The sequence below is a fragment of the Hemicordylus capensis genome, chromosome 13 (assembly GCF_027244095.1).
Source record: "Hemicordylus capensis ecotype Gifberg chromosome 13, rHemCap1.1.pri, whole genome shotgun sequence".
Lineage (NCBI taxonomy): Eukaryota > Metazoa > Chordata > Lepidosauria > Squamata > Cordylidae > Hemicordylus > Hemicordylus capensis.
The window spans coordinates 1,326,480-1,351,366 of NC_069669.1; the positions used below are offsets into that span (position 1 = coordinate 1,326,480).

Below are 24,887 nucleotides of genomic sequence, written 5' to 3' on the forward strand. Positions count from 1 at the left end.
CCATGCTGCCTGCAGGCTGAGCATTCGCCTGGTAGAGCTGGATGCTACCTGATGGATGGCCAGCCTGTAGGCAGCATGGCTCTCGTTAATGCTGGGGCAGGGTGGAATGGGATACAGAGGAGAAACGGGAGCTGCTGACAACCAGAGGCATCTGTGTCCTCTTTGGTGCCTCCCCCCGCCCGCTCATTAGGACAAAAAGCCGCTACTGTTAGGAGCGAGAACACTCTCCGGAGCGCTCGTTCCCCCCACCTTTGCCCAGCTCAGCCAGATGGCAGTGCGGCTGGGGATGATGGGAACTGTAGTCCAACAAAAGCTAGAGCGCGTCGGGTGAGCCACCCCAGTGCTACAGGGATCAGAACAAAAGATGGCTGTTTTCTGAGCCATTTCCCTCATCCATCATACACAAGGAAAAAAGATGCAGACAGCATCCGTGGCATCTTGCAAGCCGCCCCTCCCCAAGCCAGGGAAGGCAGCCAGAGCGGCACGGAAGGTGGCCCCCACTTCCATAAGTCAGCAAGGCGTCTCCTAATTAGTCTGATTTCGCACTCAAGGCCCGTTCTTTTTCAAAGCCAACCGGCTGCAGGACACAGAAGAGGCTCAGAGGTAGGCATTGAAAGTGTGAGTCATAATTATTTCTATTTAATCCAAACAGCCACACACCCCCACCCCCCAGTAATGAAGATCTGTCGGACCTGCTCCATAGAAAAAACCCGAATCAGCAAAGCAGATACTGCAAAAGCTGCCAGAATTGTACAGCGGCAGGGCGGGGCGGGGGGAGGTTAAAATTTTATACTGCTTCCTCCAAAGACTCTAGGTGGTTATCTTTGATCACTGCCTTTTGAGAGAGAGAAAATCAGGAATATATATTAGACTTCACACATTGGCCAGGTTCAGACGCAGCACGGAACCGCGGGTCCAGAGGACCGTTGGTTCTGCACCCTCCCACTCGCTCCCCCCGTTCACATTCAGACGTTGAGAAGAGGGGACTCTCTGCAGTTGGGGCAGCTGGCTGTGTGGGCTTCCCTCTTGACAAAAGGACAGCCCGCACAGCCAGTCGGTCCAGAGGAAGGGTTGAGCTTCCTCCCTTCACTCCAGCCCTGTCGGGCCCAAACTGCAGTGCCAGAGTTCAAAAGTAACGCTGGCACCACCAAGCCAGAATTAGAGGCGGCAAGACTCTACTCTGACCGAAGGTTTGCCAGGTTTGGTTTGCCGAGCTTAAGACGTGCGGCTTTGGAAACCGGAGGTGGAGGGGCCTCAGGTTTCCTGTTTCGTCTGAACTCAGCCAAAGGGTTTCAAGACTGTGTACAACAGATTAGAAGAGGACGCTAAGGTTCCTCCACCAGACCAGCAAAATGGAAACCACCCTCACCAGCCCACTGGCTGGAAAGGGGAAGATCGCAGAGGGGAGGGTGTGTAGCCCTGCTTGTGGTCCTTAACAAGCAAGCTCCCCCCCATGCCTGAAGCTCCCATGGTGCCAGCTGCTCCCCATCTGCTGTCAAATGCAGACCGCACAAAGCTGATGCAGAAGAGCCAGTAAGGAGAGGAAGGCAGGCTGCCTGGCATGGCTTGGTCTAACCCCCACTGGCTTCATACCCAGTTCCCAGTGCAGTGCAAAAGTTTCTACCGGGAACAGCCAGTTCTAATGAGCCAGGGCGCCCCAAAGGAGGCACAGATACCTCTGGTTCCCAGCAGCAGTTCAGGTGGCTCCTCCTTCCCCTGCCCCACCCAAGAGCTGTGCTGCCTGTAGGCTGGTCATTCATCAGGTAGAGCTGTGTGGTTAACTGCGTAGCTCTACCTGATGAATGGCCAGCCTGCAGGCAGCGTGGCTCTCATTCAAGATGGGAGAGAGAGGAGCGCAGCTGCCAGGAAGCAGAGGCCACAGCGCCTCCTTTGGTCCCCCCCCCCCCCGCAGCTTGCAAGGATAAGCTGCTACTGGTACATTCGTAGGTGTCCCCACTAAAACAGGGGGCAGAAAATAAAGGAACTTGAAATGGTTGTCGAACTTCTGGGACTTTTGGCTAGCAGCAGTTAGCGAAAGACAAACAACAGTTTGTGCCAATGCAAAGTTCCGGGTGGTGCCTTGGCAGGAGGCAAATCCTTCCATGGGGGGCCCTCCATGTCTGGCAGAGCCGAATTTCGAACCCCTCCCATTGCTGCTTGGTTTTAACCTCGTTCTCCTCTCCCCGTGCGCTGGGTGCTAACCGCCAGGCTCAGCGACCTGCTTTCAGCCACTGCCCGTGACGGACGTTCACGTCTTCCATGCCCGGCTGCCTCTCCTCCCTCCGACCCCAGAGGATTCTCTGCCCAAATGTCACGCTGGGGAGATGGAGACTGGCTTCCTGTCTCCTTTTTCCATTTCGAGCTTTGCTGACTCTGGCATCGCTATGGCAACCACTCAGCCACACTTCCGTCTCCGCAGCAGCAACAGGCTGCTCCTCCTCGGACAGAGTCTGGCTCTACGACAAACAGCTCCCTGCAGCCTTGAAAAGCAGGCGCCTTTGTGCAGCCCTTGGGTTTGTGCTTGGCTCTGCCCGGGAGATTCAGCGGAAAGGCAAAGCATGAAAGAGAGGCGCCTTCTTTCTCTCGCTCATCTCCTTTGCTCGCGCGAGGGTGTCCAGGGCCTTCTCTAGACCTGGGTGGAAGATCCAGGGCTGCCTTTTGGGTTAGGTATGGTTTTATGCCAACCTCCCACTTTTCCTGCAGTGAGCTCAGGATGATGTAGAGACGACCCTCCCAGTTTCCAGGCAGGAGACCTGCCCTGCCATACCTGGAGATGCTGAGCTTGGGAGCTCCCACATCCACAGCGGATGCTTTACCGTTGCGTCTCGGCCCTAGACCTCAGAAAGTGAACCTAGGAAGGCAGAGTCAGACCATGGGCCCATCTAGCTCAGCAGCACTGCCAACCCTGGCTGGCAGCGGATCTCCCAGGTTGCGGGCAGGAGTCTGTCCCGGGCCTCCCTAGAGTTGCTGCCAGGGAGTGAACCTGGGACCTTCCGCATGCAAAACAGATGCACTGCCTCCGAGCGATGCCCCCCATGGCCTACCCCCCATGGCCTCCCAGAATGCCTCCATCACGCTGCCTCTCTCACTTACTCCAAACCCACCCACCTCCAGCCCACTTTCCCCCTGCAGTCTTTGGCACCACCCAAAGTCTGAATCCATGGCCGTCCCTCTTTCTCTCCATCCTAGTCACCTCCGCCTGAGCAAGTAGCAAGGTGATTTTCCGGGGGGGGGGGTGGCAAGCTACTCCTGCTTGCTTACCACATCACGTCCACCTAGCATCCGGCCACACAGACTCTGTCAGGTTCCTTTCGGTTCCCTTGGCAACAACGGTGTTGTTGCCATCTTGGTCCGTGCCTTTCCCCTTGCTCTTGAGTTGCCAGCCTCTAGCAAAGACTGAAATCCCAAGAAAGGCAGATAGTCTACTTCAAGCGCAACACAAGAGTCCCTGCGTTGTGGTCCCGGCAGGCTCTGGGTGCAATTTCATGAAGTGTGGAAGAGAAGAAATGCAAGCGATCCACGGGGCAGAACCTCACTCCGGCATTTATTCTGGAATGTCAAGGTCAGGCTACGGAATTGCAAGAAGGAACGGAAGTAAAAAGAAAGCTAAGTAACAGCAACTATTTAAAAAGAAAGATCTGTTTATAAAGGGCTGGGCTATATGACAATATTGGACCACAGTCCAACTGCCAATTAGGGAAATGGACTGGCCAATTGATTGCTGCGTCAGTCCCAGGTTTAAACTGACAATGCTTTTAGTTTGTATTTGTTTTCCTCTTTGCAGGCTGCCTTCCCGCAGAAAACCTCAAGATGCTCTATCCACCATCATTCACAACAAAATTCAAGTAAGACGGCTAAAGCTGTTTTAGAATGCATTAATCAGCCAAAGCAGTAAAATGGCAGCTTTGGAGAGGCAGCAACTTCCCCTCAGTCGGAAAGCCTGATGAGAGAAACACATGATCGTGCCCAGCCAGGCAAAGGACCAAAAGGAATACGGCATTTCAGACCAAATCATGTAGGGTTCTCAGGGCAGAAGCCAGTAGCAGCTTGCCCTAAGGAGCCGGGGGCGGGAGCCAAATGAGGCACAGCTGCCTCTGCTTCCCAGCAGCATCTCGGGTGGCTCCTCTCTCTCCTGCCCTGCCGAAGAGCGGCACTGCCTGCAGGCTGGCCATTAACCACACAGCTCTACCTGGTGAATGGCCAGCCTGCAAGCAGTGCAGCTCTCGTTAACACTGGGGTGTGGCAGGATGGGAGAGAAAGGAGCAAACAGCACTCCAGGAAGGAGAGGCAGCTGCCCCTCCTTTGGCGCCCCACCCTCGCGGTTCGTTAGGACAAGCCACTCCTGCCCTAATGAGAGGACACCCAATGAGGCTGTGCAACAGACTTCCGCAAGAGCCAGTCGCCCAGTGGCTGCAAGCCTGCACGGCATGCAGAAAGGCCGGGGTTCGAGCTCTGGTATCTCCAGGTAAAAAAAGGAGCAAGCAGGGAGGGATGGGAAGGGAAAGGCCTCTGCCCAAGAACCTGGAGGGCTGCTGCCGACCAGAGTAGGTAATCCTGGGCTAACTGGAGCAATACTGGAAATCAGTACAAGGCACCGGCAAATGACATGGAATAAAAGCAAAGGAAGCAAGTAAGGCAAGACCACAGCCTGAAGCTTCTGGTATCTAGAAGGCGAGAAGCAAGCTTCCACGTCACACAGAACTCCGAGTCAGCCTGCCAAGAAGAAAGATGAAGTGGGCCAGGCAGGCTGCAGCTTCAGAGGGCATTTGTCAGACTTGCTTGCTCACTCTTAAGTGAATTTGTTCAATATCCTGAAACATGTATGGAGAGAGAACTGAATACAATACAACAGATATTTATACTATACGATGAATATTTATACGATACGACAAATATTTATATACTATTATATGAAAAAATATAACGTCTTTGAATGGAAATGCTTAAATTTCATGTTTGCTCTTCTGAGCAGATTTAAAGGGCAGAGGGGAGGGTTCCCAAAAGAATGAAAGAAAGAGAACAGATCTCAAAGGAGGGCAAGATGTATATAGGGGCACCGTTTTCTTAGGAAAAGGGGAAGGGAAGGGGCACTTTCTGCTTCGGGCAGCAAAACATCTGTGCCGGCACCAACGAGACTCCTTGACAGACCTGCATGTGCACGGTGGCGGGTGTGGGGGAGATGCCAACATGTCGAAGTCAGGTTCGGCTTCAACCCCGACAGCTTGGCTGCTGCTTTCTCAAAGCTTTTCCATCTTTCTTCAGTTCTGGTGCTTAGCCAGGGCTAAAAATACTTCATTTCTCTCTTAGACAGATAAAGGTCGGATGAATTATGCGACGAGAGTCGCTTTGGAGATGGATTACTCAACACGGGAGAACGTGGGCAGCTCCGTCTCGCTTGCAGCTGGAGGCGCCACGCGGGAGGAGAGCAGGAAGAGGCCCCGACACGGGCCGCCTCTCCCCGATCAACGCGAGGCCACCTTGCCCCCGGCAGCCCCACCCCTGCAGCCTTGATGCCCCCTCCCTTGTCCCTGAAGCTCTCTCCCAAGACACCCATGTGGCCCCTCTGCATGGGGGGGGAGAGCCCAAAATACAGGCTGCCGCATGGGCGTCTCTGGTGGTGACACACCAGCCTCCCCTCTTTGCTCCACTGTTGACATGGACACTGCAAGCTCTTGGGGGCAGAGGCCTGCCTTTTCTGCACATGCCACACTGTACAGCAACACATCAAACCACTGGTATATGAACCAGGGCAGATGGAACCAGGAGCAGCTGGTTGTAATGGGGGGGGGTGTGGTCGGGCGCCAAAGGAGGCCCGGCTGCCTTTCCTTCCCATTTGCTCCTCTCTCTCCTGCCCTGGGCGCTGCCTGCAGGCTGGCCGTATGTCTGACTCATCAGGCACTTTTGTGCAATGGTGTGTACGTGGCCGGTGCTGGTGGTGAGAATAAGGAAAGCCAAAGTTGGGTGCAGAACAGCCAAGGTAAAGAGGTTAGCCGCTAGCAGCCTGCAGCTCGCCTGTCCTACTGAGAGCCAGGGGATATGCCCAAGGAGAGACAGCTGCCTCTGGCTGCGGGCAGTTCTGGCGGCCCCCTCTCTCCTATCCCGCCCCAGCATTAACGAGGGCCACACTGCCTGCAGGCTGGCCATTCGTCCGGTAGAGCTGCGAGCCTGACCAATGGCCAGTCTGCAGGCAGCACGGCTCTCATTAGGGGCGGGGCGGGGCGGGAGAAAGAGGAGCCACCAGCGCTGGCAGCACCCAGACGCGGATGTGCCTCATTTGACACCCACCCACCCCAGCTCATTACATCCGTCCCACTGAGGACGGCATCTTCCAATGGAGACGGCGTGCTTCCACGTGAAGACTCCCTGGCTACTCACAACTGCGACCTGTTCGGAGAGCTGTGGCAGGGCAGGCTATAAAGAAGCTTAAATAAATCTGAATATATATTTGGTTGAAAAAACAAACCCTCTGGCAATGTTCCAGTACCCTCTTGAAAATGACCACGTGCACTCCTCCACGTCAAGGGCTATTCTCCACAATCACACACACACACACACACACAACCCCCCCCAGGGCATCAATCATTACACATTCCAGGCTGCAAAGTTTCCACCGGTAAACAAGCGCTTGATCTTTAAACCTGCAATTACCATAGAAACAGCCACCACTGGAGCAACCCGGCTATGCGAAAGTGCAGCTGTTTGGAAGCAAGCAAACCACCCCTTCGCACCCTCCTCAGCCAAGACTTGCCTCACTAGCCAGCCATTGCCGGGGGCCCCCTCACTCCCCTCTCTTCTAGCACAGAGGCAGACGCCTTCAGAGAGAAGCAGATCTGCCCTGGGAGATGGAGAGGGTAAGAAACAGGGGCCGCCCTGACCTCCTGCTACTCAGAAAGGGCTCCTGCTGCTTCTTGCCTTCTCAGAAGTGGCAGTGGAAACGGAGGGGATCTGGGCAGTGCTCGGCGTCCTGCTCGCCAGAGGGCTGGGGGTGCAGCTGGCAAGGGGATCTGTAGGTGCCTGCCCCCTCTGCACAGGTGTTCAGTTCTCCTCCTCCTCCTCCTCCTCCTCATGGACCAAGGATGGATTTCCTCGGCATCCAAACTCCTGACCTTCACCACGTAATAAATTACCAGTTGTGATCAGATGCTGCCTTTACAGCATTTCCATTTTTCACTGCTAACAGTTCAACAAGGACCGTCTAGGACAAGACAAACTCAGATAGTTATGAGAAGGATGACATCCCAATGCCCTTAAGGGAAAAACGACCGCTGCAATCCAGAAAACTTGTTCTAAACTTTGGGGCGCCAGCAGCAGTCGTGGGGAGACGCTGCTGTGTCTTTCTCAACATGCACACACAAGATCAATCCACCTTTTGCCTCATTTTAAAGAAAGCTAAAAGAGTTCCAGTTCACTTGCTCTCAGCTGGGGTTTTAATCCCCCCCCAATAAAAGCCTCTTTTCTGTGATCAAACAGCCTTTCCTTGGGTAATTAAGTGCTCTAATTGCTAATTGGCATGCCCGTTTTTAAAGGGAAAAAAGAGTGCTCTGTAGCAATTATCTTATGGGGTTGAATTTAATTGTTTTATTCTTTTGTTAAGCAGAATGAAGGGTATAATCATCCTAACTAGGAGAGACTGGGACAAGGCGTACAGGGAGAGAAGGCATTGGGCGTTGGGGGAAGTGCAGGTCCTAAGCTGAAAATATTAAGAAAGCAGCACCTGGAGACGTACAAAGAAGCAGAAGTGTCTCACCTGGATCAGACCCACTGGAGTGAGTGGGACAATTCCCTCTCATCGCCGCAGCCCTAGACCAGGGTGTCCCTTGGCGGACTGAAGGTTGGAAACAGCCGGTGGCTCAAGGGATATGCTGGTCTTGGACCTTAGTAAAGAGGATTGATTGGCTCAAGAGTGGCCAGGGCTGGTGACATGTAGGAGTTTGCCACTTTCCCCTCTGGTTCCGGCAAGCTTTTTGGCATGGATTCAAAAGCCTGAAAAACCTACGTGCCAAGGGCAACCACAGGGCCAAAGAAATGTGTGCGCACACCATGAGGACGGAAGCTTCTCTGGGGCCACTGTCCACTCTCTTCGAAACTACTGTCCATTTCCATCATGACTTTTGGGCACCCAAGTCGGGAAGTGGGGCAGAGAGTCTGGAAGAGAATGCCAGATTGGGAGGCACCTGGAGACCCCATGCCATTGGGAGACCCCTACACCGGATGAACCGGAAGAACCCCAGTCACTCGGGACTCCTGCCAGGACCCAGACACAGCCCTGCCAACATTCTCCAATTCGGAGGAATCTTCTGAGAACCCCCTGGCCATGATGAAGCCCCCCCTTATAACCCAGGGCCAAACCCATGTGCAGTTCAGTGCGCTCTCCATTTTCCACCCAATCACGCAAACTATTCTCGATCTTTTTGCTGATTGACATCATAGCCGGTTTCCATGGAGATGGCGGACGACGACGATGATGATCACAGAACATTACCCTAACGACAGCCGATTCCATCATTTCGCTATTCTAATCAAATACTTTTAGCTGTCATTTGTGAAGAGCAGAAAGGGTTCTTTTTCCTCGCGCCCCCTAACAATTTGAAAGGCAAGGAGGAGGACTGGGGGAATCATACAGAACTCTAATCGAGAGCATCACAGTTCCAAGACAGCTTTTAAGGAGCATAAGATACATTCATGGAGGATGGGTCCCTCTGTTGCTTTTGGCTATGACGACTGCTGTAATGAAGCCTCCATGTTTAGGGGCACTCTATCTGCACTTACCCGATCCTGGAGATGGAGGCGCAAGAACTGGGTGCTGGGCAAAAGGGGCCCCTGGTCTGACTTATCAGAAGCAGTAGGCTGGAAATGGCAAATTCCTTGCACGTGATGAACAGCCCAATAGGGCGCCCATGAGACAGAATACAACTCTCCCATCAGCTTTCACTTCTTAAAAAACATCTGCTCGAAAGTGCATGGGCCAGGCCTCTGACAACCTGCGTCTTACCATGAGGTCCAGGGGCATGATCCTCAGTTGAGGTACAACTGAGAGGAGAGCTGGCCTCGTGGTAGCAAGCATGACTTGTCCCTTTAGCTAAGCAGGGTCCACCCTGGTTGCATATGAAGGGGAGACTAGAAGTGTGAGCCCTGTAAGATCTTCCCCTCAGGGGATGGAGCCACTCTGGGAAGAGCATCTAGGTTCCTAGTTCCCTCCCTGGCAGCATCTCCAAGAGAGGGCTGAGAGAGACTCCTGCCTGCAACCTTGGAGAAGCCGCTGCCAGTCTGGGTAGACAATACTGAGCTAGATGGACCAAGGGTCTGACTCTGTATATGGCAGCTTCCTATGTTCCTATGTACAAGGGGTCTTGGATTCAAATCTTGAACATGCCCTGGGGGCTAAGGGGTCTGTACCTTTAGAATGCCTTCAGCAATGATAGACCTCTGGTCTGATCCAGCAGGGCTCTGCTTAAGGTTCTTAAGGCTGGCTACCATTTCCAGTGGCAGAGGGTGTGTTTTCAGGATCCAACATGGTTGCTGCTCTCTGACAACAAACCCAATAAGTTATGCAAACTGCTCCAAGAAGAGGGAAAGTGGCATATACCTATTTTTCAACACGACCACGACTCAGTGGCAGAGCATATACTGGAAGTCCCAGGTTCAATCCATGGCCTCTCCAGTTTCAAGGATCATCTCGAGTAGCAGGGAGATGACAACACAGAGTCCTCTCTTCCCGAATCTCTGGAGAGCTGCTGCCAGTCAGAGTAGACAGTACTAAGCTAGATGGCCCCACAGTCTGACTCAGGATGAAGCCAAGTCACAGATTTAGGAAAGGGCCTATGGGGCGGTGGTCCCTGGTGACCTTTCCACTCAGGGCTGGGAAAAGACCCCTTTTGGATGCTGCCAGTCAGTGAAGGCAACTAGATGCACCAACGGTTGGGCTCAGTAGGCAGCAGTTTCATCTATGATCAATCATGCAAAAAAGTTAAATGCTGCAACTTGAGAGAAGTTGTGCAATTTATGTAAGCCACAGAATCCAGATTTTCTTGCAGAGTATGGCCTGGGGAAGGGACATTTTCCTGCTTTCTTTAAACCACAGAGTATCCGCCATCCTGCTGGTTGGGCCGTTCTCCAGCTCCGCTCCTCAGCTACGTGAACATCTGAATGCTGCACACCAGGCAACCCACAGGGCTCCCTTCAGAGGCTGGCTGCTGTGGCCTTCCTGCGCTGCCTCCCACCCGCCCCCGGGACTGTTATCCGGGCTGTAATGAACCCGCCAAGGCTTTTAGCAGCAAGTCAGGATTGAGCTCTCCAGGATTGCATTTAGTGGTAAATGCCGTATTTATTGCCGAGTGAAGCTTTTAAGCAGATTGGGTTATTGCATATTGCTCTGCAAAGGAGACGTCATAACCGCAGCCATTGATTTATGATAGCTTTCCGTTTAGGCGAGAGGTCTATTTAGATTTGCTCGCAGCTGATGTTTGGGCAGCTACTAATGCAGGAACCTTTCCCAGAGAGAAGAGCTTGTCTCATCTCTCTCTCTCTCTCTCTCTATGCTAGCAGGCAGCGTTCCATATTTCCATCCTCATATATGCCAACGATACGGAGCGACATACAGACCAGACCCTGCCCCAAGGTGCTTACAAGCCAGAGTAAAGTGGTTGTTAGTGTGCTGGACTAGGACCGGAGAGACCCGAGTTCAAATCCCCATTCAGCCATGAGATTTTGCTGGGTGACTCTGGGCCAGTCATTTCTCTCTCAGCCTAACCTACTTCACAGGGTTGTTGTGAGGAGAAACTTAACTATCTACAGTGCTCTGGGCTCCTTGGAGGAAGAGCGGAATATAAATGTAATTAAAAAAAAATGCAACTGTGCCTACTTGAGATGCGTGATCTGCAGGCCTAGATGAGCCCATGAAGAGGCAGGATTAGATCCCTACCCCTTTTCTACTTTGGCAGGTATTTCAATCATTTCTCCCTTACCCTGTGATCCTCCAGTTCCCAGGGTGACTTAAACAAACAACAGAAGTTCAACACAATTTAATCCACGGCCTAAACACAAACTAACAGGGTGGTTACGTAGATGCTGCAGCAGAAAAGCTCGCAGTGCAGAAAGCCTAATAAACATCAGTCACCTGGTGGAAGGTGCGTAATTCGGACTGAGACACTGGCACTGGAGGAGGGAAGTTTAGCTCTCCCCATCCCCCATTCTGCCTTCCCAATGAAAAATTGTGGGGCGGGGGAGACACGTTTTTAGAATCACAGAACGTTAGAATTGGAAGGAGCCCTGGAGATCGTGGTTCCTTTTTGCTCAGTTAGGGAAGTTGCCGTTTTGGTTATAGTTGGATGCAGCTGCTATGAAGAGATCTCTTGCCATATTTGTTCACTTGAGCACTCCAGGGTCCCAAATGCTTGTCTACTTGGAGAGATGGTGTGTATTTGCGGGGGGGGGGGCACAGAACAGGGAGTGTAACTTGCAGAGATACCCCTGCGCCCCCCTCCCAACATGGTCTGCAACTGTTCCTTCTAAGACATGCACATGCTCACACATTTCTGGATGTCCGCTCAGTTCATTTTCGTTCCAGCTCAGGCTGAATCAGGAACACTCTACTCTGAATGCAGGTGCACGCACACACTGCTTTGATACTTCTGCCCAGAAACAAAACTCATTCCCGCACAGAGATGAAAAACCATTAGAGGGATCCATTTCACAGACGTTTTGCGGAATCAACCTCCTTTCCAAACTGAAAGCAAAAGGCCAACGAGAAAGAAAGTGAAAACCACCCCGATGCAAGCAGAAAAGCACCGGTTCCACCTGCCAGAAAGGCTCTCTTCCTGAAAAGAGCTGATCTGAATGGACTTTCCTTCCCCAAAGACTCAAGGAAAGGCCTCCTTTGGCTGCTGAGGCGGGTATTTGTCCATACGGAGGTATCAATATAAGCACACAGGAAAGAGGCACAGGATTCTGCCAAGGCCTCCTCTAATCTCAAACACCTCTCAGCTGACAAGGAAAAGAGCAGCATGGGGTGGGCAGACAAGGAGAAGTCCTTGATTCGATCAGATGCAATTGCAAAATAAATTAACAGACTCCAGCGTGATGCCACAAGCTGCGGATATGGGAAATCAGATAAGAGAGAGGAGATGGATAGAAGCACAAGCCATCCGTGAAGAGCAAGAGCACAGAATCGGGGAGGAAGCTGGGGCAAGCAGAAAGACCCCTGAACTTTATGCACAGTTTGGGTCGCCCAGCACCCACGCCCCCATTTCTCTTTGGCCCCAGCAAGCATCATCTTGTTTTGCTAGTAGGGAAGGTTATTGCAGTCAATAGACCAGAACTAAAAACAAATTGCAGCAGAAGATATGGCCACAAAAACCAGCCCAGCAGTAGTGAATAAATACAAAAACAATTCACAAGTTGCTTCCTCCTCCTTATAGCAATTGACAGAAGTTTAGAACAACAGAGTCTCCCTGGGAACGTTATCTGTCAAGCAATGTGACAGAGGATGGAGGGGATCTCAAGGCAATGCTGTCTGCAGAGGCAGAACCAGTGGCCGGTGGGCACAAAACGGAAGCTGTGGTTCCTGTCTCCAAGAGAGGACTGAGAGAGACTCCTGCCTGCAACGTCGGAGAAGCTGCTGCCAGTCTGTGAAGACAAGACTGAGCTAGAGGGACCAAGAGTCTGACTCAGTAGATGGCAGCTTCCTCTGTTCCTAATAGGAATCTCTTGGGACCAAAAGTGAGGGATGTTAGTACAGTAGGGAAGTAAGACAGACACAACAGACACCAACCAACGGTCAAAAGGGTACGTCTTGGAGGGGAACGGATCGCAATGTTAAATACACGGCTCCATCTACGCCAGCTTGGAAATCCCAGCCCAGAAAGCACCAAACACCCACAGCCATTGTTCAGAAAAGGAAAGGGGAAAGGCATTTGTTTTGCTTCAGATCCGCCGGTCTGGAAGGAAGGAGGCCCAGACTTTCCTGTTGGCTGGGAATGCAGAGAACACCCAGGACTGCTATGAAGCACCGGAGTCTGGAGTGGCCAGACCCAGAGGCAATAGCAGCTCATTGTCCTAACAAGCAGTGTGTGTGTGTGCTGCCTGCAGGCTGACCATTCATCAGGTTGGGCTGCTCAGTTACCCGTGCAACTTTACCTGATGAGTGGCCAGCCTGCAGGCAGCAAGGCTCTTGGGCAGGGCAGGAGAGAGAGGAGCAAACGGAGCTGCCAGGAAGCAGAGGCAGCTGCCCCTCCTTTGACACCCCCCAGCGGCCCGTGAGGACCTGCCGCTCTTGCCCAGAAGGAGCACAGCAACTCTGCCTAGAGGTCAGCCCAGCCCACAAAGCCAGCCTTCTCTCCTCCTCTAGGTCTACTTCCACCCACCTCCCCCAGCCTGGGGGCTCACCCCAAAGCACTGCAGGATCCCAGTTCTTTTGAGGAGCAGACCCCCAAAACCATTTCACTTCTTTTCAACAAAGGTAACTGCGCTCGGCCTCAAAACCTTCCCACATCAAGCCCCGGTTCCAGAGGTGCACCAAGGTAATTTTGGAGCCTGGCCCTAAAGGCCTTTGGAGGCAATCCTGCTGCAAGTTAAGCATCATTTTTCAACACGTGGGTTCTTGAGGGCACAAACCACACCACCCAGGACAGACTAAAGAGGATTTGGGGAGCCCCCAGGGGATGTGGAGGCCCTGGACTTCGGCTCTGAAGTCCAGGGGTAAAAGCACCTCTGCCCGGTTCAAAAACCAGACTCAGGACCGGGCCTTCTCTGGGGCTGCCCCAGGGTTCTGGGATATGCTCCCTGTCAAAAAGAGAGCTTCTCAATCGCCAGTTGCTTTTGAAAAGACCCTCAGGAGGAGCCTGTTTCCTCATGCTTTCAGTTAAAATTAATTTTAATTGGGTTTTATTCTGTACAATTGTTTTTATTCTGATTGTATGTTTGTTGTATTTTAAATTATATACACTGCCTAAGGGTACACATATCGGGCGGTGTATAAATATGATAAACAAACAGAACAAAACCGATAAAAAACGAGGCACTTGGCATCAACTAACCCAGCTTGTTATATAGCATGTAAATTGTTTCAAGACTTTTAAAGAGAAAAGAATGGCAGAGGGAGGTGGGATTCCAAGGTTTTTGTCAAAGGTTTGGGAAGGTGTGGGGGAGAGAGGCAGCCACATTTCCCAAGGACTGTAATTAGGAGCAAAGCACCGGTTCAGCTCACAGATTTTGTTAAAGTGCCTTACGCAAGCATTAGCATTTCAAATGAAGGTGCCTTTACCTCCAAAGCACAAATCAAGTGACTTGAAGAGTGCTGGGTATTTTTGCTAGAGGAAAGCTGGTCTGGTGGTAGCAAGCATGACTTGTCCCCCTAGCTAAGCAGGGTCTGCCCTGGTTGCATATGAATGGGAGACCATGTGACTACTGTAAGATCTTCCCCTTAAAGGAAGGGGCTGCTCTGGGAAGAGCATCTAGGCTCCAAGTTCCCTCCCTGGCAGCATCTCCAAGACAGGGCTGAGAGAGACTCCTGCCTGCCACCTTGGAGAAGCCGCTGCCAGCCTGTGAAGACAAGACTGAGCTAGATGGACCAATGGTCTGACTCGGTAGATGGCAGCTTCCTATGTTGTTTTGCTGCATTTGGCACTTCTGACACTACCATGAGCCACCTCTAAGCACAAGTAGCTGCAGAAAAGGATAATAAATGGACCGTATTCTTCCCAAGAGGAGGACGACAGTGGGAAAGGCCAGCCCATGCCGTTTGGTACCCAGATGGCCCACTTGAGTGCAATACTCACTTCAGAACACATCCAAAAGAAAACACAGACGTTCCAGACTGTGCAGAGATTTGTACACTTGCCTCCCCCACCCCCACATGAAGGGAGCCCCGCTACCATTTCCCGTGATCTCCAAGTCTGCAGTGCAGTGCGCTCCGCATATGGAAACATAGGAAACATAGAAACATAGGAAGCTGCCATATATGAGTCAGACCCTTGGTCTATCTAGCTCAGTATTGTCTTCACAGGCTGGCAGCGGCTTCTCCAAGGTTGCAGGCAGGAGTCTCTCTCAGCCCTACCTTGGAGATGCTGCCAGGGAGGGAGAACTGGAAACCTAGATGCTCTTCCCAGAGCAGCTCCATCCCCCAAGGGGAATCTCTTCCAGTGCTCACACTTCTAGTCTCCCCTTCATATACAACCAAGGTGGACCCTGCTTAGCAAAGGGGACAAGTCATGCTGGCTACCACAAGACCAGCTTTTCTGGCTACCAGAGGACCAGGACTGCATAATGGCTGAGTGGGATCCCAAGCAAGGGCAGAGAGTATGGTTAGGCACAGTTCCGCCAGTCCCTTCAAAGAAGTCGTGGCTGCTCCTCCTAACAAGCCCGGGGGTGCCAGAGGTGGTGCCCCTCCGGTGGCTTCTCTCTCTCTCTCTCTCTCTCCCCCATCTTGCTCCAGTATGAATGAGAGCCACACAGCTTTACCTGACGAATGGCCAGCCTGCAGGCAGCACAGCGCTTGGGCAGGTGGGAGAAAGAGGAGCAACCAGAGCAGCCAGGAGCGGCTGTGCCTCCTTGGGTGCCCCCCCTCCAGCTCCTTAGGAGGCGCTGCAACTGCTACAGAGGTATGCTTGGTAGTGAGCAGCTTCAGAGCGGAAAACCGAGGAAGTAACTGGCAGTCATTAGGAGAGCTAATTAGTGTCAGGAAGCTACAAATTAGGCTGTTGTTATTCTGGGCCAAGGCGATGCAGCAAAGCCCCTGGCCATCCTGGCTTTCGGCTCACAGGGGACCGTTTGTCTTTCCAGTTCCGTTTCCCCCACCACCATCCCTAGCTCGATCAGAGCTTCCAAACCATCTTAAAGGGAAAGTGTGCCGTCCCACAGAGCACACTTTGTGGCGCCCACAAAGCCTTGTGCTTTTCTTTTAGTAGAATACAGGAGGGGTTGACCATTGCCTCCTCCCGCCTGCAATAAATACGGCTGCAAGAAGCAGATGACAGAACAACAGTCTGCTGAGCATTTAATATAACTAGGGTTGAAGCTATACATGGAGTTCTCTCACACACACAATTTCTCCAATATCAAGCCATTAAAATCAACAGTCGCCTGGAGAGGAACGTTGTGGAAGAAAACGTAGCCTTCACGCTGTGACTAGGAAACCCAAGTGAAATTGATTTATTGACAGAAGACAATTCCACTGAACAGGTCAGAGGGCTCACACAGATCACAAACCTGACCAGTCCCCCAAGTCCACTTGCCAAGTACATCACATTGTGTTGTTATCTGGTATACAATTTGACATAAGTTGCTAAAACGTTTCAAACAGATAGCCGGACATTTACACGCATACATCAAACAAAGGAGTTACAACAACGGGTCACATTGACCCTGCATGGGTTAGAATGCTCCAGACATGGTTTTGCAAAGAGCAGCTGCAGCTCAGCAGTTGGCTCAAGTATTCTTTATGGACTTTTCCAAAATCTCTTTTCAAGCTAAAACCCCAAGCTTGCAGTTTCCTGTGCTAAGCCTGGCTGACATTTTGTCTCCTACCTGCAAAGCATAAAGGCATGAAACAAAATGGCTTCAGAATGGTCAAGCAAGGTGAAACGACTTCCACAAGGTCAAACCTCGGCTCCAGGTCAAGCCCGGCCACCCTAAAACGAACACTTGAAACCACTATTTCCCAGATTGTCTCTGCTGGGGTATTCAGGTTGGAAACCTTCATGGAGACAGAACGGACAGATGACGGGAAAAGACCGATGGATTCCCACTGTGAAGTACTCATCAACCAACAGAAAAACAATAGAAAGACACTACTGCTAATATTTATCGAAGATTAAATGAATTTGTTGGACACTTGAAAAACATAGTAATTGAACCAGCGTGTAATACCAGGAACCTGTTGTGGTTCCATAGTTTTCGATATTATTGTCCTATTGTTTATAGATATATAGATACAAACATTTTGTTATTACATCATATTTATATTTATCTGGATCACCATATATATCTGATTGTTCTATTTTCAGTATAATTTATATGCACATATTTAGTGGTTTTTGTTGGTTTGGGGTTACATTATCAGGATCTGTCCTTTTGTGTTTATGGGGTATTCAAGGGTGCCATCAGAAATAAATCCAGATTTCACGTCAGTGAGCCTAAAGCACCCAGCCCCAAAAGAACCTAACTGCCTCTCTGAACGAGTTGCAGCTCTGGCCTACCCTAACCACTCAGCCTCCACTGGGTGTGGGCAATTCTGCCCCCCCCAGCTCTGCTCCAGTTTTGATTCAATTCAAAGTGACTCCCAACATAGAAACATGAACCTCCTTCAGGGAGGCTGCTTGTTGAATCTCTGCATGAGTGTTGCCACTCAGAACTTGCCTCCTTCCAACCAATGGCTATGCCAAACACAGTGCCTCATGAAGAAACATGTCGGGGAGGCTCTTTTGAGGGTGGGAGATTTACTCTTATCCACTCCAAAGCAGGAGCGGTTGCCCTAAGGAGCCTGGGGGTGCAGGCACCGGAGAAGGTGCAGCTCAGATGTCTCCTCTCTCTCTCCTGCCCCAAGCAAGAATGGTCCCTTTTGCTAAGCAGGGTCTGCCCTGGTTTGCATTGGAATGGGAGACTACATGTGCGAGCACTGCAAGCTATTCCCCTGAGGGGGTGGGGCTGCTCTGGGAAGAGCACCTGCTTGCATGCAGAAGGTTCCCAGTTCCCTTGCTGGCAGCATCTCCAAGATAGGGCTGAGAGAGAGAGAGACTCCTGCCTGTAACCTTGGAGAAGCTGCTGCCAGTCTGGGTAGACAATACTGAGCTAGGTGGACCAATGGTCTGACTCAGTATAAGGCAGCTTCCTAAGAGCCGCACTGCCTGTGTGGCAGCTGGGAAGGACCTTTCTGACCTCTCAGAAGCTGGGAAGGACCTTTATGCATTCAGAGACCAGGCCAGCAGAAACAGTAGCATCCCCCAATGGTCAGTTCCAACATGCATGTGAAAGGTCCACAGGTTCTGGGCCTCATCATTCATTCTGGGGGTGACCCTTCGTTATCCCGACACTCACTGTTTGCCAGTGTCTTTGCAAATTAGTTATTCTGTGTATGCATTTGGCACTTCAATATCTATCCTATTAAAATCAGACAAGAACACAATTTCGTTCCTCGGCTACGCTCTCTGCACTGAATAATTCAGACGGTTGTAGGAAGGAAATGGTGGGGCACCTCAAGCAATCCAAGTTGCTGAGTCTTTGCTCGCTTCCATCCTTTTGATCCCCCTTTGCTGTCAAGTTGGTCTACTACGGCTGGGCAGATTTTGCATTTCTTGGTCTGGAGAACACCCTCACAGTTTTGGAAACAGGTCCCAGCCATGGCTTAAAGGCCCTTAAGCAGCTGCTTTGCTGAAACTAATCAAGGTCTGCTCAGTGCCTGCACTGCTTGGATATCCTTGGCAATATCCATCTTCTTTATTTATTATTTCTCTATGTAAACCGCTTTGGAAACCTTTGTTGAAAAGCAGTATATAAATATTATTTTTTGTGGTTGTTGTTGGGGAGCAGCACAGGGAAAATGCAAATACAACCGTCACAATTCTTCCCCCAGAAGAATGATCACTAATATGGGGATTCCCATACAAAGCTGCCTTGTAAGAGGCACAGTATTTTCCAATAAACCAGATCTTCTCAAACTGGAGTCCTCAGATGTTTTTGGACGACGGCTCCCATCATCCGAGCCACAATGGCTCCAGGTTTCAACAGTCAGAGCTGTCTGCCATTTTCTCCACCCAAACGCGTCCCAGCTCACACAGCGAAATGCACAGCTTGAACCATGCTTTGCAGAGTAAATCAGGAGTGGCTCATCCTAATCAGCTGGGGTGGGAGGTGACAAAGGAAGCGCTGCTGCCTATGCTTCCCAGCAGCTCGGGTTAACTGTGCAGCTCTACCTGATGAATGGCCAGCCTGCAGGCAGAGCGAGAGAGGGGAGGCACCCGAGCTGCTGGTAACCAGAGACAGCTGCACCTTCTTTAGAAGATAAGAACAAGCCCTGCTGGATCAGGCCCTATCTAGTCCAGCATCTTGCTTCACACGGTGGCCCACCAGATGCCACTGGGAAGCCAAAGGCAAGAGGAAAGGGCACGCCCTCTCTCTTGCTGTTGCTCCCCTTCAACTGGGATTGAGAGGCATTGTGCCTCCGAGGCCTGCATGCCCACAGCCATTGATAGACCTGTCCTCCATGAATTTGTCTAAGCCCCTTTTAAAGCCATCCAAGCTAGTGGCCATCCCCACAGCCCATGGCAAAGAATTCCATAGATGAAGTATACACTCTATTCCACGCATGATTTTATAGACCTCTACCATGTCTCCCTGCAGTCATCTTTTTTCTAAACTAAATAGCCCCAAGGTGTTGTAGCCTTGCCTCATAAGGAAGGTGCTCCAGGCCCCTTGCCCTCTTCTGCCCCTTTCCCAGTTCTCCAATCTCCTTCTTTAGGCCTGGTGACCAGAACTGTATGAGGTACTCCAGGTGTGGCTGCACCACAGATTTGTATAAGGGCATTATAATATTGGCAGTTTTCTTTTCAGTCCCCTTCCTAATGACCCTTAGCGTGGAATTGGCCTTTTTCACAGCTGCCGCACATTCAGTTGATACTTTCAACAAACTGTCCACCACGACCCCAAGATCCCTCTCTTGGTCAGTCACCGACAGCTCAGCTCCCATCAATGTATATGTGAAGTTGGGGGGCGGGGGGGTGTTTGCCCCAATATGCATCCCCCCCCCGGCACCAAAGCCGCTACCCAGCATGAGCTGCTACTGGCTGAGTGCCCACGATTCCAACAGCTTCACAAACAACTATGGAAGCTTCACAGTCATGGAAGTCATTGCAAAGCGAACGGCAAAACACTGATAAATGTAATACCGGTTGACATAACCGTAGGCAGAAGCCCACTGCAGGATGATGGCACAGAGAAAAACCCACAGCGAGAGCTGCTGTGCGAAGCAGGACTCAGAGGCCCATTAAAGGCTGGGAGAGCGAGCAGACCTCGAAGTTCAGGGCCACCAGAAGTGGCAGCGATTATCTAGAATGCCCGGCATCGCCGATTCAGCTCCTCGCAACCAAGGACACAGCCAGACTGTTCCCTTCTTCACACAGCTGATCTGGCCCTGAAATTATAGGGATCAGGTTCCCAATCAGTGTGGAATAATAGCATCCTGCAAGATCTTTCAGAGGAACCACTTGCATTGCAGAAGCAAAATGTACGGGTTCCGTCACCCCAGCCGAGAAAGGAGTCCTGCTGGACCCGGCTCTGCTTTCGGATGCTCAGGTGGAGGCAGTGGCCAGAGGTGCTTTTGCACAGCTTCAGCTAGTGGCGCCAGCTGTGCCCCTTTCTGGAGAAGGCACACCATTAGCCACGCCTTAGGCATGTCACTGCTGGATTACTGTAACATGCTCTACATGGGGCTGCCCTGGAAGAATATCCAGAAACTGCAGCTAGTGCAAAATGTGGCAGCTAGGATGGTATCCAGAGCTGCTTCTGGTTCCTGGCAGCCCCAGTGGCTTCTCTCTCTCCCATCATGACCCAGCGTTAACAAGAGCCAAGCTGCCTGCAAGCTAGCTATTCAGCAGGTAGAGTTGTGCACAGGTGCATGCAGCTCTACCTGATGAATGGCCAGCCTGCAGGCAGCACAGCTCCCATTAACACCAAGGCAGGATAGAATGGGAAAGAGAGAACCAAATAGAAAAGAGAGGCAGCTGTGCCTTCTTTGGGCTCGTTAAGATGAGCCATTCCTGAAGAGGCCATCATGGCCCGTCCTCCTTACAGAAGAATCTAAGATGCGGGCCCTCAACGCTGAGTCGCCATATGGTAGACTACAACTCCCATCATCCACAAGTGAGCAGCTATTTTCTCCAATCAGTTCTGAAGCTCCTGAAAAATCACAGGCTAAGATTTGTGCCGTATGTCTATAGCTCAGCTCTCTCATTCCTTTTCCTCCCATTGTGTGGAAAACATTAATTTTTTCACTTTTCATTATGCAGGCAATCAAACACTGTCCAGACCTTGTCAGTCTACTGATGCTTTAATTAAGGCCCAGCCAGAGCTGGAGCTGCCTAATTTTCCCTGTTAGAAGGAGCCCGATGCTGAAAAGTCCCAAATGAGGAGACCGTTTTGTTATGGGAGAAAAACAATTTGGGCACAAAAAAGCTGAAACTCTCCCTTGCAATCAGAGCAAGAGACTCATCTGCTTTGCAACTGAAATGGGAAGTGATGGGTAATTACGCCAGGTCCCATGAATATGCGAGGCGGCTCTCCTTCCCCTCCAGAGCTCACGGGGCACACGCAGCCTCCCATGTTCCAGAAAAGAACGCGGGATGCTGGCATCTGCAGAATGACTGATGGGGGAACGGTGGAGGTTTTAAATGACGATAACAACAGTGTGGATAGCTGCCGTGCAAGGCACTTGGAAACCTGCTAGCCTGCAAGATAATCAAGCACCATATCGTCCATTCCACAACTAGGTTAGAATGTCTTTTAAGAGCTTCCCGGCTCCTTCACAATCATATCACAACAGCCTTATGAAATTTGCAAGACGGATCAGACGCGCGAATGAGCATCACAAAAGCACTAATTGCCAAGCCCAGGAAAATGGTGATCAGCCGCACAGCAACACAGCGGCACGCATTCCGATCCGGCAACCATCAAGGCTCCTCGCAGGGTCTGTCCACAGCCGACCTGGGCAGCAACAACAGGCCGCACAAGCAGCCGGTGAGAGCAGCCACTGCGAGTGGGCGAGGCAGAGGCGTTTCACCCAGTCCGTGCATCGGTTTATGCCGACAGCACCGCAGCTCTTAACAAAATCACCAGACCCTGCAGAGTGGAATCCCACCCGCCTCTGCCAGGGGTGGCACAGCCTGACAAACCAGCGAGTGCCAAGGGAGGCGCAGCTGCCTCTGCTTCCCGGCAGCAGTTTGGGTGGCTCTTCTCTCTCTCTCTCTCTCTCTCTCTCATTCCGCCCGAAAGCTGGTCTGGTGGTGGCAGGCATGAACGGTCCCCTCTGCTAAGCAGAGTCCACCCTGGTGTGCATTTGAATGGAGGACTAGAAGTGTGAGCACTGCAAGATCTTCCCCTGAGGGGATAATGGGGCCGCTCTGGGAAGTGCATCGAGGTTCCCAGTTCCCTCCTTGGCAGCACCTCCAAAAAAGGGCTGAGAGAGACTCCTGCCTGCAACCTTGGAGAAGCTGCTGCCAGTCTGTGTAGACAATACAGAGCTAGATAGACCAAGGGTCTGACTCAGTATATGGCAGCTTCCTGTGTTCCTATGAGAAGCCACTGCCAGTCTGTGTAGACAATACTGAGCTAGATGGGCCAAGGTTCTGACTCAGTGGAAGGCAGCTTCCTGCGTTGAGCTGCAGTGCCTGCAGGCTGGCCATCCATCAGGTAGAGCTGCACAACAACTGCACAGCCTGAAGGCAGCGTGGTTCTCGGGCGGGGCAAGAGAGAAAGGAGCATCCCGAGCTGTCTCCTTTGGCAACACCCCCCTCCCCAGGCTTGTTAGGGTGAGCCGCTACTGCCCCCTCCTATCTGCCCCTAGCAACACCACCGAGAAGCAGGCCTGCTCTGGGCCAGGCAGCCCCCCAAGCAGGCCAATGCCAGGGCCACGGAGGGCCACAGAACAAGGAGGCTGATCCGACGTACGGCATGCAAACCCACCAGGACTGGGGTCCCCCCCTTGGGTGCCCAGATGCCGTTGGACTACTGCTCCCATCACCCCCAGCCTCAATGGCTGAAGGGAGCTGTAGTCCAACAACCTCTGGGAGCCAAAGGCTGGGACTCCCTGCCCTGGGAAGCTCCTCTCCCAAGCCTCGCTGAAACGACGGATGCTCCTAGGCAGGGGTGCTGCGCCTTTATTTCGGTGGGGCACATGGGGTGGATACCAGGAAGGCTTATACAAGTACAGAAAGGGGGGAGAAAGCAGACAGAGACGTTGCTCTCTTGCTCGGACATGCACAGTGGGATTCCGGACAGACAAAAAAGACAGGCCCTCCCACTGCCCAGAATTTCGCTTCTGGAGTCTGCCAACAGAAAATCCGGTGGGTGGCCACAAACTTAGAAAGCTCTGAAAGGGGATTAGGCAAACCCCTGGACGGGGGGGCTACTGATGAAGGACTATTTGTCCCAATAGCTAAACAGAGCCTCCAGTTTCAGGGGCAGTACACCTGTGAGTGCCAGTTTCTGGGGGGTGCAGCAGCAGGGGAGGGTGCTTGCATTCAAGCCCCTGCTTGTGGGCTTCCCAGAGCCATCTGGTTGGCCGTTGATGAAATCAGGGGGCTGGAAGTGTGTTGAGCTTCTTAAAACTCTGGAGCAGGAGAACTTCCCTACAGACCAGGGCTGCACAACTTCGGCCCACCAGTAGATGTGGACCACAACCCCCACCACACCCAGCTACCGGCCACTGCGACGGGGTGATGGGAGTTGTAATCCAAGTTGGGCATCCCTCCTTTTGATTATGCTCCTTTATTATTATTATTATTATTACTACTACTACTACTACTACTACTGAAGTTTCCGCCTCTGGCGCCCACCCATTAATCAGCCAGCTCCACAACCTCCACCGAGGAACAAAAGCGTCATGAGTAGCTCCTTACCCGGAAGTCGATCCCCACCGTGGAGATGAAGCTCCCAGCCAGGAAGGCGCCGTCCTTGAATCGGACCAGCAAGCAGGTCTTGCCAACGCCGGAGTCGCCCACCAGCATCACCTGCAGAGAGAGGAGGACACCAGGTGAGCAACAGGAGAGGAGGCTCTCTGCGGCCCGTCAGCTGGACGCCCTGCGCTGGCCGGAGCCGTCTGCTCCCGGCTCCCAGGACCGTGCGGGGCAGGAGAGATCCTTCCTCTATCCCCTGCCAGTGTGTTTCTGCCTCTCAAAGGCTCCTGCAACACTGAACACGATTGGGACAGAATACAACCTTGAAACCCGACATACGGCAAAAACTGCACACACAGGCCAGAGATGGTCCCGACTTGATCACCTGATATTCTGTTCCATGGCAAATTTCTTCTTTGGTTCCCCCTTCGAAACAGGAAAGGATTTTGTGGTGCAGCAGCAGCAGCGTTCTCTGTAACAGGAACTCCCAGATGGTGACTACAACTCCCAGCATCCCCAGAAGCAACGGCTTTTGGCTGGGGCTAATGGGAGTTGTAGTCCACAACATTTGGGACCCTCCGTTGCAGGGAACACAGCAGCCTCTTACAACACACATATCCCTCCTTTGGATCTCTGCCTGCAATGTGCAAACATGCGTGTCTGGATGCAACATGATGTGCCCGTAATTGCTGCTGCCAGAGGGCCCCATCCTGCTGTCAGCCTCTAAGCTGGATGACAGTGCAGATGCTGCAACGACGAAGCAGGGGCGGGAATCCACTCGACAATGGCTGAGGAGATCACCAGTGGCTGCCCCACTGAGGTGGGTGAAACAGGGCCACTTGCGATGCACAAAGAAGCCAAAGTGCTGCTGCCACTGCTCCTTGCTCCACCCAGTGAAGTGGGGCTAGCCTGCCTGCCTGCCCGCCCCCAGCTCTTACTCGGCCGCCTAGGAGACTGCCTTGGCCCAAACTCTCATTCTTCACCATGCCCTGCCGATGAGGGAGGAGAGCTGGTCTGATGGTAGCAAGCGTGAGTTGTCCCCTTTGCTAAGCAGGGTCCACCCCAGTCTGCATGTGAATGGGAGATTTGATGTGTGGGCCCTGTCAGATCTTCCCCTCAGGGGATGGGGCCGCTCTGGGAAGAGCATCTGCACACACACATGCTTACATGCAGAAGGTTCCCAGTTCCCTCCCTGGCAGCATCTCCAGATAGGGCTGAGAGGGACTCCTGCCTGCAGCCTGGGAGAAGCCGCTGCCAGTCTGGGTAGACAGTGCTGAGCTAGATGCA

The 24,887-nt window shown here is 52.2% G+C and overlaps 1 protein-coding gene across 3 annotated transcripts in view; it reads right to left on the bottom strand.

Annotated features, from left to right (window-relative positions):
* Positions 1-24,887, bottom strand: part of RAB26 (RAB26, member RAS oncogene family) — an 86,179-nt gene that overhangs the window by 56,872 nt on the left and 4,420 nt on the right. For all 3 annotated transcript variants that reach the window (XM_053275950.1, XM_053275951.1, XM_053275949.1), the window contains exon 2: positions 23,604-23,714. In XM_053275950.1, coding sequence (XP_053131925.1) covers positions 23,604-23,711 — 108 coding nt within the window. In that variant the 5' untranslated portion in view covers positions 23,712-23,714. The remainder of the gene's footprint in view (positions 1-23,603; positions 23,715-24,887) is intronic.